Here is a 22,180-nt window from a genome sequence, read left to right as displayed (position 1 = left end):
CAATTTTATATACAAATTATGTGTCTGAATCCTTTGTTAGTGGTCTCATATTTCTTCACTATTGCAGATTTGTTTCAGTCTCTTTAAACACTCCATTTAACTTTTCAGTAATTTTATCAAAATTTTGTGCATCCTCTTGATATCCTCTAATCTTATATTTTCCCCAATTTAGTGCCAAACTACAGGACATTTGCAATCCTTTTAACACCGACCTAACCTACATTTCTCCTTTATTTTCTGTTGGTCATTCAGAGTAATCTCTCTTCTGTTGTGTTCGTAGTTTAACATTTGAAATTCATGCGAAATAAGTGTTATTTAGTTGGACAGGTTGACATTGGTCAACTTGTTTATTAAGTTTATCCAAATGTAACAAAAATGGCATAAAATTGGACATACTTAATTGTATCTTTTATCTTGTATTTGGTTGCAATTTTTTAAGTTCTGAATTTTTCATATTATGTTTCTGAATTTTAGAAATGACATTTCATAAAAGTGCGTCTACAAACTATTGTCTGTAGATGCACTTTTATGAAATGTGTGCCATAGTATATACACTCTGATGATCGTGATTTTTTGTAATTAAATAACAACTTGGTAAATCAACAAAGTTTTGTTTATTTTAAAAATGATAATCTGACAAGCAAGAGAGTTCAGGTCAGTAAGGGGGGGGGGTAGTGTGTAGTTGGTTGGTCTATAACATTCCAAAGTTATTGTAAATAAATATTTCATTATAAAATACCTATTTTAGGTGATATTCTATTTAAACTTACAAAACACAATCATAATAATCAATCAGGATTATCTAGCATTCCCCAACACGATAATATATAACAAATTATTCGAATTACTCTTTTCATATTGAGTGTCATTTTCACGTTTCAGCCAATGTACCTGTGGCATAATGAATAAAGTATTAAGTAAAATTCAGTTGTAAAAGGGATGCATTTTTGGAGATTGAAGGTTTAATCCTCAGTGTGGGCAATACTCCAAAATCCATTTGTGAATTAAGACTTCTACCCGGTCATGACTGAACAAGAACATGCTATTCCTATCAATTAAATAAAGGGTTCTATTTGAAATTCACTACAGATTCCCAAGTTTAAACGGAAAGATTCCCAACTTCGACAAGATACACCTGAAGAAGGCTGAATGTTACATCGACCAAAACATTGTGAAAATATAGCATGAAAAGCAAAAAATTTGAAGGATCCAAATTTTTTGCTTTCAATTATCTACTTTTTTCGCTTGTTTCATTAATGTCTGATAATTTTCTGCAAATTTAATGTTTTTTTTTTGCTTTGTTTCTTTTTTCTTTGCTCTCTTTCTGAATACAGGAGTTTTTTTTTTTTTAATTTATATACACATAATATAAAAGAATTTGTTTAAATAAATTGAAATTAAATTTTTCTTTTTTCATATTAGTATTTAGGTGAAGATCTTGAAGAAGTGCGTGGACGTACAATTCATGATGATGAGGCTTGCATCACTCTTCCAATTATCACGTTACCGAGCGTCATCCTCGTTCCAGGCCAGACAATCCCATTACATCTATTCCAGTCACACACGGTTGCCATGATGAAGAACCTTCTAGATAAGGATAAAACATTTGGAGTTATTACAAGCAGGTGACTCTGCAAAATTCTTGCATTATAATGATTTCAACTCTTTTCAGTAAAAACTTCTATCATTTTTTAAGGTCACACAGATGAAAATTATTAAAATAATTTGACCTTTTTTAGATGTGTTACATCAATTTGGAGTTGAACATTTTAAAATAATAATTCTCATCTGAGAAATAACTCGTATTGCACTCAATTCTGAAATGCCATCTCTATTTCAATCTGCCAACGTTTCTCTTATTAAAAGAAACAAAATATTGTTTTTTTGGTGATTTTTATCCTTTTTCATGTTTGCACATTGTTAATTCACCCATTTTAGCAGCAGCCAAATAGCATAACAGTTAGGAGCACCGACTGTCGCCTAGCTGGTTGAGTTTCAAACCTGGCTTGAGATAGTTGCTAGTGTAGCTGCACTGATAAGCTGTGATAAAATGAAACAGTATTGTATGTGGATGACATATCTATATCTATATATATTTAAATATGACTGAAATAGGAATAATTAATAAAGAATTTTAGATAGGATCCTGCTGAAAATTAAATCCAAAGTTACTCATAACTTATGGTCATATTCTGAGAAAGTTTTGACTTGGATTGTAATATTACCTCAATTTTAGAATATTAAGTTTATAATGCTTGACATTAATTCCTATTACCCATCAATTTCTCTGAAACCGAATTCGAAATTGGCATAGTAAAATTGGCATAGTAAAATTGGCATAGTAAAATTGGCATAGTAAAATTGACATAGTAAAATTGGCATAGTAAAATTGACATAGTAAAATTGACATAGTAAAATTGGCACAGTAAAATTGACATAGTAAAATTGACATAGTAAAATTGACATAGTAAAATTGGCATAGTAAAATTGACATAGTAAAATTGACACAGTAAAATTGACATAGTAAAATTGACATAGTAAAATTGGCATAGTAAAATTGGCATAGTAAAATTGGCATAGTAAAATTGACATAGTAAAATTAGCTAGATACAAAATAAATTTTGGACCAGAAAAAATAGGAAAAAAACTTTGATATTATAATGGGGTCCACCACCTTAACTCAGGTAACAGACCTTGTGGGTCTTCACATTCTTAAGGAAATCAAAAGTAAAATACCAGGGATAAAAGTAGGTCTTTGTAGAGGTGATGCACTATACTTTATAAACTCCGGTGGTAGAAATTTAGAAAGAACCAAACATCTGTTTTATAACTTCTTTAAAGATATTGACCTAAAAGTAACTATTGATATTTACCATAAAATAGTGAACTTTTTAGATATTACCCTCAACTTAATACAAATGATGCCATAAACCTAGTCAAATGTTGTATCAACTTTAAATCTAATCACCCAAACCCAGTAAAGCATCTCCAAAAGAATATATAGATTATCTTATAATAAACAAATGTTTAACAGTAAGAAAAATATAACTAAGCATTTGCTAGATCAGGTTTTAATATTGAAATTAAATATATTAAGCACAAACCTAATGAACCTAAGGGTAGCAAGGATAGAAAAAAGGGTATCATCCCATGTTATATCTTTCATATGGGTGTGTGTAATTCTAGACATAACAATTTTAAAAACATTAGAATAGGCACTAAAACATCATTAAAATAAGAATAATACGAAAAACAGGCATAGGGATTGTATATGGTTTAATCTGCCCTACAGTATGCACAGACTATATAAGGTCGACAGGCTGTCAGTTTAGGAACAGATTTTACAACCATTTCGCATCATTGAAAATAAAAAATGAGGAAACTAATAAGAAATCAACAAATATTAGAAAGTACAAGAAAATATACAACTAATAAATCTGAGTGCTGCAACCTATGCACCCTCGAATCTTATCTTATAATACTATCTAGGGAAAATTTATTAAATAAATGCAAGAACTGGTACAACGCTGTTTGTATAAAAATAAGTATTTACTACCTCGCCAAAAACCCAATTAGGTAAATCAAAGTTGAATAAATATCTGTATTAAATAGCTTTCTAGAAAAAAAATGTCTGACAACCACTTACTCTAAATTTTGGAATGCAAAGATTAGTGGTAGAATAAGACAAAGAAAAAAGTGTTAAAAAAAAATGAAGAAAAAAAACTAAGTTACCAGCAGTTCCCAGGTACGAATGCTAATTAGAAAATGGGGTGAATTCAAAAGCAAGCACACTACCAAATCGACCATGATAATTTCTCACTGTAGTTGCCTTAGAATTAATGTATAAATTATATATTATATATAAATTATATAATGCTTGATTGAATTTACCTTTATAATGCTGGATTGAATTTACTTTTATAATGCTTGATTGAATTTACCTTTATAATGTTTGATTGAATTTACCTTTATAATGTTTGATTGGATTTACCTTTATAGTGGTTGATTGAATTAACCCTTATAATGCTTGATTGAATTTACCCTTATAATGCTTGATAGAATGTACCCTTATAAGGCTTGATTGGATTAACCTTTATAATGCTTGATTAAATTTACTCTTATAATGCTTGATTGAATTTACCCTTATAATGCTTGATTGAATTTAGCTTTATAATAGTTGATTGAATTTACCCTTATAATGCTTGATTGAATTTACCCTTATAATGCTTGATTGAATTTACCCTTATAATGCTTGATAGGATTTACCTTTATAATTCTTGATTGAATTTACTCTTATAATGCTTCATTGAATTTACCTTTATAATGCTTGATTGAATTGACCTTTATAATGATTGATTGAATTTACACTTATAATGCTTGATTGAATTTACACTTATAATGCTTGATTGAATTTACACTTATAATGCTTGATTGAATTTACCCTTATAATGCTTGATTGACTTTACTCTTATAATGCTTGATTGAATTTACACTTATAATGCTTGATTGAATTTACCCTTATAATGCTTGATTGAATTTACACTTATAATGCTTGATTGAATTTACCCTTATAATGCTTGATTGAATTTACCTTTATAATGCTTGATTGAATTGACCTTTATAATGATTGATTGAATTTACACTTATAATGCTTGATTGAATTTACACTTATAATGCTTGATTGAATTTACACTTATAATGCTTGATTGAATTTACCCTTATAATGCTTGATTGAATTTACTCTTATAATGCTTGATTGAATTTACACTTATAATGCTTGATTGAATTTACCCTTATAATGCTTGATTGAATTTACACTTATAATGCTTGATTGAATTTACCCTTATAATGCTTGATTGAATTTACCCTTATAATGCTTGATTGAATTTACACTTATAATGCTTGATTGAATTTACACTTATAATGCTTGATTGAATTTACCCTTATAATGCTTGATTGAATTGACCTTTATAATGATTGATTGAATTTACATTATAATGCTTGATTGAATTTACACTTATAATGCTTGATTGAATTTACCCTTATAATGCTTGATTGAATTTACTCTTATAATGCTTGATTGAATTTACACTTATAATGCTTGATTGAATTTACCCTTATAATGCTTGATTGAATTTACACTTATAATGCTTGATTGAATTTACACTTATAATGCTTGATTGAATTTACCTTTATAATACTTGATTGAATTTACACTTATAATGCTTGATTGAATTTACTCTTATAATGCTTGATTGAATTTACCTTTATAATGCTTGATTGAATTTACCCTTATAATGCTTGATTGAATTTACACTTATAATGCTTGATTGAATTTACACTTATAATGCTTGATTGAATTTACCCTTATAATGCTTGATTGAATTTACCTTTATAATGCTTGATTGAATTGACCTTTATAATGATTGATTGAATTTACACTTATAATGCTTGATTGAATTTACACTTATAATGCTTGATTGAATTTACACTTATAATGCTTGATTGAATTTACCTTTATAATGCTTGATTGAATTTACCCTTATAATGCTTGATTGAATTTACCCTTATAATGCTTAAATAAATATAAATCCAATAAAGCATTATAAAGGTTATAAAGAATTTACCTTTATAATGCTTGATAGGATTTACCTTTATAATGCTTGATATAATTTAACCTTATAATGCTTGATTGAATGTACCCTTATAATGCTTGATTGAATTTACCTTTATAATGCTTGATAGGATTTACCTTTATAAGGCTTGATTACCCTTATAATGCCTGATTGGATTTACCTTTATAATGATTGATTAGACTTGATTGAATTGACCCTTATAATGCTTGATTGAATTTACTTTTATAATGCCTGATTGAATTTACCTTTATAATGCTTGATGTAATTTACCTTTATAATGCTTGATTGAATTTACCCTTATAATGCTTGATTGAATTTACCTTTATTATGATGGATTGAATTCACCCTGACAATTCTTGAGTGAATTTACCTTTATGATGCTGGATTGAATTTACCCTGATAATGCTTGATTGAATTTAACCTTATAATGCTTGATTGAATTTACTCTTATAAGGCTGGATTGAATTTACTTTTATAATGCTTGATTGAATTTAACTTTATAATGTTTGATTGGATTTACCTTTATAGTGGTTGATTGAATTAACTCTTATAATGCTTGATTGAATTTACCCTTATAATGCTTGATAGAATGTACCCTTATAAGGCTTGATTGGATTAACCTTTATAATGCTTGATTAAATTTACTCTTATAGTGCTTGATTGAATTTACCTTTATAATGGTTGATTGAATTTACCCTTATAATGCTTGATTGAATTTACCCTTATAAGGCTTGATTGAATTTACCCTTATAATGCTTGATTGGATTTACCTTTATAATGCTTGATTGAATTTACTACTATAATGCTTCATTTAATTTACCTTTATAATGCTTCATTGAATTTACCCTTATAATGCTTTATTGAATTTACCCTTATGATGCTTGATTGGATTTACCTTTATAGTGCTTGATTGAATTTACCCTTATAATGCTTGATTGAATTTACCTTTATAATGCTTGATTGAATTTACCTTTATAATGCTTTATTGAATTTACCCTTATAATGCTTTATTGAATTTACCCTTATAATGCTTTATTGAATTTACCCTTATGATGCTTGATTGGATTTACCTTTATAGTGCTTGATTGGATTTACCTTTATAATGCTTGATTGAATTTACCCTTATGATGCTTGATTGGATTTACCTTTATAGTGCTTGATTGGATTTACCTTTATAGTGCTTGATTGAATTTACCCTTATAATGCTTGATTGAATTTACCTTCATAATGCTTGATTGAATTTACCTTTATAATGCTTGATTGAATTCACCCTTATAATGCTTTATTGAATTTACCCTTATAATGCTTAAATAAATATAAATCCAATAAAGCATTATAAAGGTTATAAAGAATTTACCTTTATAATGCTTGAAAGGATTTACTTTTATAATGCTTGATATAAATTACCCTTATAATGCTTGATTGAATGTACCATTATAATGCTTGATTGAATTTACCTTTATAATGCTTGATAGGATTTACCTTTATAAGGCTTGATTACCCTTATAATGCTTGATTAAATTTACCTTTATAATGCTTGATTTAATTTACCTTTATAATGCTTGATTGAATTTACCCTTATAATGCTTGATTGAATTTACCTTATAATGCTTGATTGCATTTACCTTTATAATGCTTGATTAAATTTACCTTTATAATGCTTGATTAAATTTACCTTTATAATGCTTGATTGAATTTACCCTTATAATGCTTGATTGAATTTACCTTATAATGCTTGATTGCATTTACCTTTATAATGCTTGATTGCATTTACCTTTATAATGCTTGATTAAATTTACCTTTATAATGCTTGATTAAATTTACCTTTATAATGCTTGATTGAATTTACTCTTATAATGCTTGATTGAATTTACCCTTATAATGCTTGATTGAATTTACTCTTATAATGCTTGATTGAATTTACCTTATAATGCTTGATTGCATTTACCTTTATAATGCTTGATTAAATTTACCTTTATAATGCTTGATTAAATTTACCTTTATAATGCTTGATTGAATTTACTCTTATAATGCTTGATTGCATTTACCTTTATAATGCTTGATTAAATTTACCTTTATAATGCTTGATTAAATTTACCTTTATAATGCTTGATTGAATTTACTCTTATAATGCTTGATTGAATTTACCCTTATAATGCTTGATTGAATTTACTCTTATAATGCTTGATTGAATTTACCTTATAATGCTTGATTGCATTTACCTTTATAATGCTTGATTAAATTTACCTTTATAATGCTTGATTAAATTTACCTTTATAATGCTTGATTGAATTTACTCTTATAATGCTTGATTGCATTTACCTTTATAATGCTTGATTAAATTTACCTTTATAATGCTTGATTGAATTTACCCTTATGATGCTTGATTGGATTTACCTTTATAGTGCTTGATTGGATTTACCTTTATAGTGCTTGATTGAATTTACCCTTATAATGCTTGATTGAATTTACCTTCATAATGCTTGATTGAATTTACCTTTATAATGCTTGATTGAATTCACCCTTATAATGCTTTATTGAATTTACCCTTATAATGCTTAAATAAATATAAATCCAATAAAGCATTATAAAGGTTATAAAGAATTTACCTTTATAATGCTTGAAAGGATTTACCTTTATAATGCTTGATATAATTTACCCTTATAATGCTTGATTGAATGTACCATTATAATGCTTGATTGAATTTACCTTTATAATGCTTGATAGGATTTACCTTTATAAGGCTTGATTACCCTTATAATGCTTGATTAAATTTACCTTTATAATGCTTGATTTAATTTACCTTTATAATGCTTGATTGAATTTACCCTTATAATGCTTGATTGAATTTACCTTATAATGCTTGATTGAATTTACCTTTATAATGCTTGATTAAATTTACCTTTATAATGCTTGATTAAATTTACCTTTATAATGCTTGATTGAATTTACCCTTATAATGCTTGATTGAATTTACCTTATAATGCTTGATTGCATTTACCTTTATAATGCTTGATTAAATTTATCTTTATAATGCTTGATTAAATTTACCTTTATAATGCTTGATTGAATTTACTCTTATAATGCTTGATTGAATTTACCCTTATAATGCTTGATTGAATTTACTCTTATAATGCTTGATTGAATTTACCTTATAATGCTTGATTGCATTTACCTTTATAATGCTTGATTAAATTTACCTTTATAATGCTTGATTAAATTTACCTTTATAATGCTTGATTGAATTTACTCTTATAATGCTTGATTGCATTTACCTTTATAATGCTTGATTAAATTTACCTTTATAATGCTTGATTAAATTTACCTTTATAATGCTTGATTGAATTTACTCTTATAATGCTTGATTGAATTTACCCTTATAATGCTTGATTGAATTTACTCTTATAATGCTTGATTGAATTTACCTTATAATGCTTGATTGCATTTACCTTTATAATGCTTGATTAAATTTACCTTTATAATGCTTGATTAAATTTACCTTTATAATGCTTGATTGAATTTACTCTTATAATGCTTGATTGCATTTACCTTTATAATGCTTGATTAAATTTACCTTTATAATGCTTGATTAAATTTACCTTTATAATGCTTGATTGAATTTACTCTTATAATGCTTGATTGAATTTACCCTTATAATGCTTGATTGAATTTACTCTTATAATGCTTGATTGAATTTACCTTATAATGCTTGATTGCATTTACCTTTATAATGCTTGATTAAATTTACCTTTATAATGCTTGATTGTATTTACTCTTATAATGCTTGATTGAATTTACGCTTATAATGTTTGATTGAATTTACTCTTATAATGTTCGATTGAATTTACGCTTATAATGCTTGATTGGATTTACCTTTATAAGGGTTGATTGAATTTACCCTTATAATGGTGTATTGAATTTACCCTTATAATGGTGGATTATATTTACCCTTATAATGCTTGATTGGATTTACCCTTATAATGCTTGATTGAATTTACCCTTATAATGCTTGATTGGATTTACCTTTATAAGGGTTGATTGAATTTACCCTTATAATGGTGTATTGAATTTACCCTTATAATGGTGGATTATATTTACCCTTATAATGCTTGATTGGATTTACCCTTATAATGCTTGATTGGATTTACCCTTATAATGCTTGATTGAATTTACCCTTATAATGCTTGATTGAATTTAGCTTTATAATGCTTGATTGAATTTACCCTTATAATGCTTGATTGAATTTACCTTTATAATGCTTGATTGAATTTACCTTTATAATGCTTGATTGAATTTACCCTTATAATGCTTTATTGAATTTACCCTTATAATGCTTTATTGAATTTATCCTTATGATGCTTGATTGGATTTACCTTTATAGTGCTTGATTGGATTTACCTTTACAATGCTTGATTGCATTTACCCTTATGATGCTTGATTGGATTTACCTTTATAGTGCTTGATTGAATTTACCCTTATAATGCTTGATTGAATTTACCTTTATAATGCTTGATTGAATTTACCTTTATGACGCTTGATTGAATTTACCCTTATAATGCTTTATTGAATTTACCCTTATAATGCTTAAATAAATATACATCAAATAAAGCATTATAAAGGTTATAAAGAATTTACCTTTATAATGCTTGAAAGGATTTACCTTTATAATGCTTGATATAATTTACCCTTATAATGCTTGATTGAATGTACCCTTATAATGCTTGATTGAATTTACCTTTATAATGCTTGATAGGATTTACCTTTATATTGATTGATTGGATTTACCTTTATAATGCTTGATTGAATTTACCCTTATAATGCTTGATTGAATTTACCCTTATAATGCTTGATTGAATTTACCTTTATAATGCTTGATAGGATTTACCTTTATATTGATTGATTGGATTTACCTTTATAATGCTTGATTGAATTTACCCTTATAATGCTTGATTGAATTTACCCTTATAATGCTTGATTGAATTTACCTTTATAATGCTTGATTGAATTTACCCTTATAATGCTTGATTGAATTTACACTTATAATGCTTAAATAAATATACATAAAATAAAGCATTATAAAGGTTATAAAGAATTTACCTTTATAATGCTTGAAAGGATTTACCTTTATAATGCTTGATATAATTTACCCTTATAATGCTTGATTGAATGTACCCTTATAATGCTTGATTGAATTTACCTTTATAATGCTTGATAGGATTTACCTTTATATTGATTGATTGGATTTACCTTTATAATGCTTGATTGAATTTACCCTTATAATGCTTGATTGAATTTACCCTTATAATGCTTGATTGAATTTACCTTTATAATGCTTGATAGGATTTACCTTTATATTGATTGATTGGATTTACCTTTATAATGCTTGATTGAATTTACCCTTATAATGCTTGATTGAATTTACCCTTATAATGCTTGATTGAATTTACCTTTATAATGCTTGATTGAATTTACCCTTATAATGCTTTATTGAATTTACCCTTATAATGCTTAAATAAATATACATCAAATAAAGCATTATAAAGGTTATAAAGAATTTACCTTTATAATGCTTGAAAGGATTTACCTTTATAATGCTTGATATAATTTACCCTTATAATGCTTGATTGAATGTACCCTTATAATGCTTGATTGAATTTACCTTTATAATGCTTGATAGGATTTACCTTTATATTGATTGATTGGATTTACCTTTATAATGCTTGATTGAATTTACCCTTATAATGCTTGATTGAATTTACCCTTATAATGCTTGATTGAATTTACCTTTATAATGCTTGATAGGATTTACCTTTATATTGATTGATTGGATTTACCTTTATAATGCTTGATTGAATTTACCCTTATAATGCTTGATTGAATTTACCCTTATAATGCTTGATTGAATTTACCTTTATAATGCTTGATAGGAGTTACCTTTATATTGATTGATTGGATTTACCTTTATAATGCTTGATTGAATTTACCCTTATAATGCTTGATTGAATTTACCCTTATAATGCTTGATTGAATTTACCTTTATAATGCTTGATAGGATTTACCTTTATATTGATTGATTGGATTTACCTTTATAATGTTTGATTGAATTTACCCTTATAATGCTTGATTAAATTTACCTTAATAATGCTTGATAGGATTTACCTTTATATTGATTGATTGAATTTACCTTTATAATGCTTGATAGGATTTACCTTTATATTGATTGATTGGATTTACCTTTATAATGTTTGATTGAATTTACCCTTATAATGCTTGATTGAATTTACCCTTATAATGCTTTATTGAATTTACCCTTATAATGCTTGATTGAATTTACCCTTATGATGCTTGATTGGATTTACCTTTGTAATGCCTGATTGAATATACCCTTATAAGCCTTGATTGGATTCACGCTGATAATGTTTGATTGAATTTACCCTTAGAATGCTTGATTGAATTTACCCTTATAATGCTTGATTAAATTTAAGCTTATAATGCTTGATTGAATTTACATTTATAATGCTTGATAGGATTTGCCTTTATAATGCTTGATTGAGTTTACCTTTATAATGTTTGATAGTATTTACCCTTATAATGCCTGATTGAATTTACCTTTATAATGATTGATTGGATTTACCTTTATAATCCTTGATTGAATGTAACTTTATAATGCTTGATAGGAGTTACCTTTGTAATGCTTGATTGAATTTACCCGTATAATGCCTGATTGAATTTACCTTTATAATGATTGATAGGATTTACCTTTATAATGCTTGAGAGGATTTGCCTTTATAATGCTTGATAGGATTTGCCTTTATAATGCTTGATAGGATTTGCCTTTATAATGCTTGATAGGATTTGCCTTTATAATGCTTGATAGGATTTACCTTTATAATGCTTGATAGGATTTGCCTTTATAATGCTTGATAGGATTTGCCTTTATAATGATTGATAGGATTTGCCTTTATAATGCTTGATAGGATTTACCTTTATAATGATTGATAGGATTTGCCTTTATAATGCTTGATAGGATTTGCCTTTATAATGATTGATAGGATTTGCCTTTATAATGCTTGATAGGATTTGCCTTTATAATGATTGATAGGATTTGCCTTTATAATGCTTGATAGGATTTACCTTTATAATGCTTGATAGGATTTGCCTTTATAATGATTGATAGGATTTGCCTTTATAATGGTTGATAGGATTTGCCTTTATAATGCTTGATAGGATTTGCCTTTATAATGCTTGATAGGATTTGCCTTTATAATGCTTGATAGGATTTGCCTTTATAATGCTTGATAGGATTTGCCTTTATAATGCTTGATAGGATTTGCCTTTATAATGCTTGATAGGATTTGCCTTTATAATGATTGATAGGATTTGCCTTTATAATGATTGATAGGATTTGCCTTTATAATGCTTGATAGGATTTGCCTTTATAATGCTTGATAGGATTTGCCTTTATAATGCTTGATAGGATTTGCCTTTATAATGATTGATAGGATTTGCCTTTATAATGATTGATAGGATTTGCCTTTATAATGCTTGATAGGATTTGCCTTTATAATGCTTGATAGGATTTGCCTTTATAATGCTTGATAGGATTTGCCTTTATAATGCTTGATAGGATTTGCCTTTATAATGATTGATAGGATTTGCCTTTATAATGATTGATAGGATTTGCCTTTATAATGCTTGATAGGATTTCCCTTTATAATGATTGATAGGATTTGCCTTTATAATGCTTGATAGGATTTCCCTTTATAATGATTGATAGGATTTGCCTTTATAATGATTGATAGGATTTGCCTTTATAATGCTTGATAGGATTTGCCTTTATAATGATTGATAGGATTTGCCTTTATAATGCTTGATAGGATTTGCCTTTATAATGATTGATAGGATTTGCCTTTATAATGCTTGATAGGATTTACCTTTATAATGGTTGATAGGATTTGCCTTTATAATGATTGATAGGATTTGCCTTTATAATGGTTGATAGGATTTGCCTTTATAATGCTTGATAGGATTTGCCTTTATAATGCTTGATAGGATTTACCTTTATAATTATTGATAGGATTTGCCTTTATAATGCTTGATAGGATTTGCCTTTATAATGCTTGATAGGATTTGCCTTTATAATGATTGATAGGATTTGCCTTTATAATGCTTGATAGGATTTGCCTTTATAATGCTTGATAGGATTTACCTTTATAATGCTTGATAGGATTTACCTTTATAATGATTGATAGGATTTGCCTTTATAATGCTTGATAGGATTTGCCTTTATAATGCTTGATAGGATTTACCTTTATAATGATTGATAGGATTTGCCTTTATAATGCTTGATAGGATTTGCCTTTATAATGCTTGATAGGATTTACCTTTATAATGCTTGATAGGATTTACCTTTATAATGATTGATAGGATTTGCCTTTATAATGATTGATAGGATTTGCCTTTATAATGCTTGATAGGATTTCCCTTTATAATGCTTGATAGGATTTGCCTTTATAATGCTCGATAGGATTTACCTTTATAATGATTGATAGGATTTGCCTTTATAATGATTGATAGGATTTGCCTTTATAATGCTTGATAGGATTTGCCTTTATAATGCTTGATAGGATTTACCTTTATAATGCTTGATAGGATTTACCTTTATAATGATTGATAGGATTTACCTTTATAATGCTTGATAGGATTTACCTTTATAATGATTGATAGGATTTACCTTTATAATGCTTGATAGGATTTACCTTTATAATGATTGATAGGATTTGCCTTTATAATGATTGATAGGATTTACCTTTATAATGCTTGATAGGATTTACCTTTATAATGATTGATAGGATTTACCTTTATAATGATTGATAGGATTTGCCTTTATAATGATTGATAGGATTTACCTTTATAATGCTTGATAGGATTTGCCTTTATAATGCTTGATAGGATTTACCTTTATAATGATTGATAGGATTTGCCTTTATAATGCTTGATAGGATTTACCTTTATAATGATTGATAGGATTTACCTTTATAATGATTGATAGGATTTACCTTTATAATGATTGATAGGATTTGCCTTTATAATGCTTGATAGGATTTGCCTTTATAATGCTTGATAGGATTTGCCTTTATAATGCTTGATAGGATTTACCTTTATAATGATTGATAGGATTTACCTTTATAATGATTGATAGGATTTGCCTTTATAATGATTGATAGGATTTACCTTTATAATGCTTGATAGGATTTGCCTTTATAATGCTCGATAGGATTTACCTTTATAATGCTTGATAGGATTTGCCTTTATAATGCTTGATAGGATTTGCCTTTATAATGCTTGATAGGATTTGCCTTTATAATGCTTGATAGGATTTGCCTTTATAATGCTTGATAGGATTTACCTTTATAATGCTTGATAGGATTTACCTTTATAATGATTGATAGGATTTGCCTTTATAATGCTTGATAGGATTTGCCTTTATAATGCTTGATAGGATTTACCTTTATAATGCTTGATAGGATTTACCTTTATAATGATTGATAGGATTTGCCTTTATAATGCTTGATAGGATTTGCCTTTATAATGCTTGATAGGATTTACCTTTATAATGCTTGATAGGATTTGCCTTTATAATGCTTGATAGGATTTACCTTTATAATGATTGATAGGATTTGCCTTTATAATGCTTGATAGGATTTACCTTTATAATGCTTGATAGGATTTACCTTTATAATGATTGATAGGATTTACCTTTATAATGCTTGATAGGATTTACCTTTATAATGATTGATAGGATTTACCTTTATAATGCTTGATAGGATTTACCTTTATAATGATTGATAGGATTTGCCTTTATAATGATTGATAGGATTTACCTTTATAATGATTGATAGGATTTGCCTTTATAATGATTGATAGGATTTACCTTTATAATGATTGATAGGATTTGCCTTTATAATGCTTGATAGGATTTACCTTTATAATGCTTGATAGGATTTACCTTTATAATGATTGATAGGATTTGCCTTTATAATGATTGATAGGATTTACCTTTATAATGATTGATAGGATTTGCCTTTATAATGATTGATAGGATTTACCTTTATAATGATTGATAGGATTTACCTTTATAATGCTTGATAGGATTTGCCTTTATAATGATTGATAGGATTTACCTTTATAATGATTGATAGGATTTGCCTTTATAATGCTTGATAGGATTTGCCTTTATAATGCTTGATAGGATTTACCTTTATAATGCTTGATAGGATTTACCTTTATAATGATTGATAGGATTTGCCTTTATAATGCTTGATAGGATTTGCCTTTATAATGCTTGATAGGATTTACCTTTATAATGCTTGATAGGATTTACCTTTATAATGATTGATAGGATTTGCCTTTATAATGCTTGATAGGATTTGCCTTTATAATGCTTGATAGGATTTACCTTTATAATGCTTGATAGGATTTACCTTTATAATGATTGATAGGATTTGCCTTTATAATGCTTGATAGGATTTGCCTTTATAATGATTGATAGGATTTGCCTTTATAATGATTGATAGGATTTGCCTTTATAATGCTTGATAGGATTTACCTTTATAATGCTTGATAGGATTTACCTTTATAATGCTTGATAGGATTTGCCTTTATAATGCTTGATAGGATTTACCTTTATAATGATTGATAGGATTTACCTTTATAATGATTGATAGGATTTGCCTTTATAATGCTTGATAGGATTTGCCTTTATAATGCTTGATAGGATTTGCCTTTATAATGCTTGATAGGATTTGCCTTTATAATGCTTGATAGGATTTCCCTTTATAATGCTTGATAGGATTTGCCTTTATAATGCTTGATAGGATTTACCTTTATAATGATTGATAGGATTTGCCTTTATAATGCTTGATAGGATTTGCCTTTATAATGCTTGATAGGATTTACCTTTATAATGATTGATAGGATTTGCCTTTATAATGCTTGATAGGATTTGCCTTTATAATGCTTGATAGGATTTACCTTTATAATGCTTGATAGGATTTGCCTTTGTAATGCTTGATAGGATTTGCCTTTATAATGCTTGATTGAATTTACCTTTATAATGCTTGATAGGATTTACCTTTATAATGCTTGATTGAATTTACCTTTATAATGATTGATAGAATTTGCCTTTATAATGCTTGATAGGATTTACCTTTATAATGCTTGATTGAATTTACCTTTATAATGATTGATAGGATTTACCTTTATAATGCTTGATTGAATTTACCTTTATAATGCTTGATTGAATTTACCTTTATAATGCTTGATAGGATTTACCTTTATAATGCTTGATTGAATTTACCTTTATAATGCTTGATAGGATTTACCTTTATAATGCTTGATAAGATTTGCCTTTATATTGCTTGATAGGATTTTCCCTTATAATGTTTGATTGAATTCACACTTGTAATGCTTGTATTAAATTTACCTTTATAATACTTGATTGAATTTACCCTTATAATGCTTGATTGAATGTACCCTTATAAAGCTTGATTGAATTTAGCCTTATAATGCTTGATTGAATTAACCTTCATAATGCTTGATTGGATTTACCCTTATAATGCTTTATTGAATTTACCCTTATAATGCTTGATTGATTATTATTGTGTTTGATTGGATTTACCTTTGTAATGCCTTATTGAATTTACTCTTATAATGCTGGATTGAATTTACCCGTATAATGCTTGATAGGATTTACCCTTATAATGCTTGATGTAATTTACCCTTATAATCCTTGATGTAATTTACCCTTATAATGCTTGATTTAATTTACCCTTATAATGCTTGATTGAATTTACCTTTATAATGCTTGATTGAATTTTGCTTTATAATGCTTGATTGGATTTACCTTTATAATGCTTGATTGGATTTACCTTTATAATGCCTGAGTGGATTTACTTTTATAATGCTTGATTGAATTTACCCTTATAATGCTTGATTGAATTTTGCTTTATAATGCTTGATTGAATTTTGCTTTATAATGCTTGATTGAATTTTGCTTTATAATGCTTGATTGAATTTTGCTTTATATCTAAAGTCTAAAGTAAATAAATAAAGACAATGAAAATTTAATAGGAATTCCCTGTATCTCTCCTTCTCTCTCTCTCTCTCTCTCTCTCTCTCTCTCTCTCTCTCTCTCTATATATATATATATATATATATATATATATATATATATATGTATATATATATATATATGTATATATATATATGTTTTTTATTTTTTTATTACCGTTTTATCTGTTTGGCTACACAACATAGGAAACATATGTAGCCAAACAGATAAAACCGTAATAAAAAAATAAAACACATATTTGCTCTGCAATAGTATTGAGCACTTTCTTCAAGTTTTTACTACTTACCAGTTTTACCAAATATATATATCGCTATCTCTGTCTCCCTGTCTGTCGCTCTCTATATGTCTCCCCCCCTTCCTGTATCTCCCTCTGTCCGTCTCTCTCTCTCTCTTTGTATTGCTCACTGGTCGGTATAATCCTGAAGTTTGTATGAAAAGAAAATATGGTCTAAGTAAATAAATAAAGACAACGAAGACGGGAGTGAGTGGAATTCTCTGTCTCTCATCCTCTCTGTCTATCTCTCTCTCACTCTCTATCTCTCTCCCTCCCTAGGTATTCTTCTCTCTTTATCTCTCTCTTGCTCACTGGTTGGCGAGTTCGTAAGAAAAGAAAATATGGTCTAAGAAGTAAATAAATAGAAATATGTAGAAATAACGAAGACGGGATTGAGTAAGACTGAATCATGAAACGAATGGATATGTATAAACATGGTGGCGTGATTATAAGTTTCGAACCGTTCGTTAGAGAAGCGAATAGCAGAATTATAGAATGTGTACTGATCAGCCAATCAGCGAGGACGGATTTTTGAAAGGGAGAAGTTATTATTTATAAGTAGGAATGTGTGGAAGATATGTTAAGTGTATGTATCAAGTAAAAAGTTAAGAGTGGTAAAAACTCACCAGAGTAGGAATAAATATGAATGGTGGCTGTGTTAAATCGAAGTAGTAGAAGTACAGGAACGGTAGAGAGGGAAATTGGAACTACTTCCTCTATAGATGGTGAGATTGTGATCGTGGCACTCCTTGAAATTAATATAGGATCTTTGTATAACGCCTAAATGTGTATATAATGTCATGGTAAAGTTACATCAGGTAGTGGCTAATAGTGTAGACATAATAAATTTGTATGTGGCAATTGTTGTTGTAAACCTACGGTATTTTGGTCCACCTCTTTATATATATATATATATATATATATATATATATATATATATATATATAAAATGCAATTTTATAAAAAGTAAGGAGTTAGTTTCGTATCCATGACTTATGTAAACCCATTTTAGATATAATGCTAGTTAACATATTGCAGATAATAAATATTAAATGAGTAAATAATATATAGTAGTTATATAAATATAAATAATTTCTTTGCAGACTTTATGAGAACATTTTTAATTCAAACCTGACTAGCTTTACAATATGAACCAACATAACAATCTAAACAAATACGTGATGCTGAGTCTTTTATGGGTTTTCTATTTTCAGACATCATATTGTCATATATTCTTTTTTCTTTCTAAGCAAAAAAATAATTCTATTTTTCTGAGGGGTATATGCATGAGAAGATTCGATATTGATATAATAATAATCGATTGTTTCTGCATAACGAAATGGATCTGTCAAAAATGTGCCAAAATTTTAATATGCTGATAGAGCTGTTTGTTAAGAAAAATAAATATTTGGATCTTGGAATGCTATTCTTTCATATATATATATATATATATATATATATATATATATATATATATATATATATATATATATATATACTATTCCTACACACACACATACATACATATATATATATGTATATACACACACACACACACTGATGACTATAAGTATTGACTTTTTTATGTTCTCAGTTTTTTTCTTATCTACAGTATTTGATGTCTTCTCAATAAAAAGCAATAAAAGAAAAGAATGGTAATTATAATAATAAACAAAATCATAATATTAAATAGATAAACAAAAATACAAAAGCATAAATAATTACAAAATAGGGATAATTTCATGATAATAATATTCAAAAAGCAATTTTGACCACAAAAGTCAAGCCACACTAATCAAAAGGAGACCATTTCGTAAAATATGAAAATTAAAAATTCATAGATATTAAATTCACATACATAAAAAATAACAGTAATTGCAATAAAAAAACAAGAATAGTGATGTTTTTATTTTTTTTTTAATACTATCTGTGGAAAAACTAATCAGCAGCAAAATGAATTGAATGAAAAAGAGACACTGATTTACATCTAAATCTGTTTCTTGGGCCATTTGGAGATTGCCAATGAGAAAATATTGACCATCAAATCAGAAAGCAGAAGAGATTTTTTTACTAAAACTTTGTACTTTTTTATTTTGTTGTTTGTTTGGTGGTTTGTTTGTTCTGCTGAAAATATCCCAACATGAAATTTTTCTTCTGTTTTAGCATTACAAGTTGATTTTTTTTGTTTTTAACTAATTTTTATGAACTTGGCTGAATAGAGTTGTGTAGAAGAAATCTTTAAATTATGCAAATAACAATTAGTGGTTCTAAAGTTATAAAAATTTAAAGTGCCGAAATTTGTGTTTTCCATTGGACATTTTTTTTTAATAATCTTTTAAAAATTATTTTTTATATAAATATTTCAAGAAATTATGTAATTTCTTCCCTTATTTATTCTTGAAGTTATTCTCATAAAACTTAATACTCTTAGAAACTTTTGTTTTCTTTCTGGTTTTATGAATTAAAGTTTCACATTGTATTGGGTCTCTATTCTGAATGTATTATATCATTCAGTTGGTTGGAGACATGTGAGATGACATCATCTATTAAATAGATCTGTGGCTTGATAGAACAGGGAATTCATTTTTAAAAATATTTTTCAAAATATAAGTTAAACAAAATTATTTTAAACATGGAAAGTTATCACAAGTTTTTTAAGAGAATAAAAAAGTACTTTTATTGTATTTTTTTTTTAAGTTATTAAAAAGAAATTAAATTCTACTGTTTTAGACCATTGCATTATTTGAATCCTCCACGCATAGGTAAAGTTATGTTTTCAAGATATTGTCAAAAAGAGAAAAAAAGGAGGAATCCAGAGTTTGCTTTCATTCTTTCACTCTGCTACTACTATTGCGCTTATGGTGGTGGGGAAGAGGGTGCATGTTGTTTTTAAAATTGTTATTTCATTTTGATGCATTTACATTTTTATTCAAAATTTCACACAACATATGTTTTAAAGAAAAATCCACACAATTCTGACTTATCAAATATTAGGCATAAAAATAAATTTAAAACTATAATCTATATTGAACTTAATAAGTCAATGTACTTTATCAATTTCTAAATATTCTTTGTTAATTTTGTTCAATGATAACTCTGCTTTTGGTCATCACAAAAATAGACATGAAATTTAAGTAGAATTAGTTTGAATAAGCTGTGGAATTTCCACAGTAACCATCCAAATTTAACCATGTGCATTTTTATCAAAAAGTAATTTAAAAATAAAAAAAACGTTTCTTTCTGTTGTCAGTTTTGACTATTTTAGTTTTCATTTTTACCATTTAGTATAAAAATAGTTAATGCATAAATGCAAATTGACTATTTTTATATGTATAAATGCAAATGAAACTAATATCATTAGAACGTTCATTTTATTCTCTTTTAGTCCATATAATTGTTTAAAAAATTGGCCCACAAATAAGAGATATGATTTGTTTAAGTGCATTAGGTATGTAATTTGACCATTGTCCAATGAAAAGACGTTATCAGTTTGTAATGTTACTATCTGTACTTTTTTTGTTGTTAATCCCAAACGGTTCTGAATTTTTTAGATGATTGATCATTTGTATTATTTAAATTCTTTGGACTACTATTCTCATCTTGTATGTTATTTGCACAATGTTTTGGTCGATGTAACTAACCTGTTTTAGGTGTAATCTATGACATAGTGGATAAAATACTTGGTAAAATTCATTTGCAAAAGTTACATTCCTGGAGATTGAAGGTTCAGGTGACCTAAAAATACAATTATGAATTATTTAGGACTTCTATTTGGTCATAACTGACAGAACGAGAGCATGCTACTCTCATGAATTAAGCAAAGGGTTCCATTCAAAATTCTGTGCAGATTTCCTGAGTTCAACAAGTTACACCTGTAGAATGTTGGAGGTTATATTGACTGAAACGTTGTGCAAATATTCCTCGAAATGAGAACAGTAGACCAAAGAATCCAAATAATACAAATGGTTTATTTTGTTTATTCCTACATAAGCTGTAGCTACTTGCGGCTTACTAAACATGTACCCTTTAGTTCCATGCTATGTCTGGCAATTTATTGCAATATGTCCAAACTTTCAACAGAAGAAACATTTCACCAGTTTGCCTATTTGGCCTCTGGCATTGTTCTCGATTTTGTAC

At 27.6% G+C, this 22,180-nt stretch overlaps 1 protein-coding gene across 3 annotated transcripts in view; it reads left to right on the top strand.

Annotated features, from left to right (window-relative positions):
- LOC145277833 (protein cereblon-like) overlaps positions 1 to 22,180 on the top strand; it is a 189,422-nt gene that overhangs the window by 71,810 nt on the left and 95,432 nt on the right. For all 3 annotated transcript variants that reach the window (XR_013868213.1, XM_080129748.1, XM_080129750.1), the window contains exon 3: positions 1,423 to 1,625. Coding sequence is in view for 2 of the 3 variants with exons in the window: in XM_080129748.1 (XP_079985874.1) it covers positions 1,423 to 1,625 (203 nt within the window). In the remaining variant the exon portion in view is untranslated. The remainder of the gene's footprint in view (positions 1 to 1,422; positions 1,626 to 22,180) is intronic.

This window comes from Euprymna scolopes, chromosome 6 (assembly GCF_053919585.1).
Source record: "Euprymna scolopes isolate OS-2025 chromosome 6, ASM5391958v1, whole genome shotgun sequence".
In the NCBI taxonomy this organism is placed as follows: Eukaryota; Metazoa; Mollusca; class Cephalopoda; order Sepiida; family Sepiolidae; genus Euprymna; species Euprymna scolopes.
This window is presented reverse-complemented; position numbering and strand designations above follow the sequence as displayed.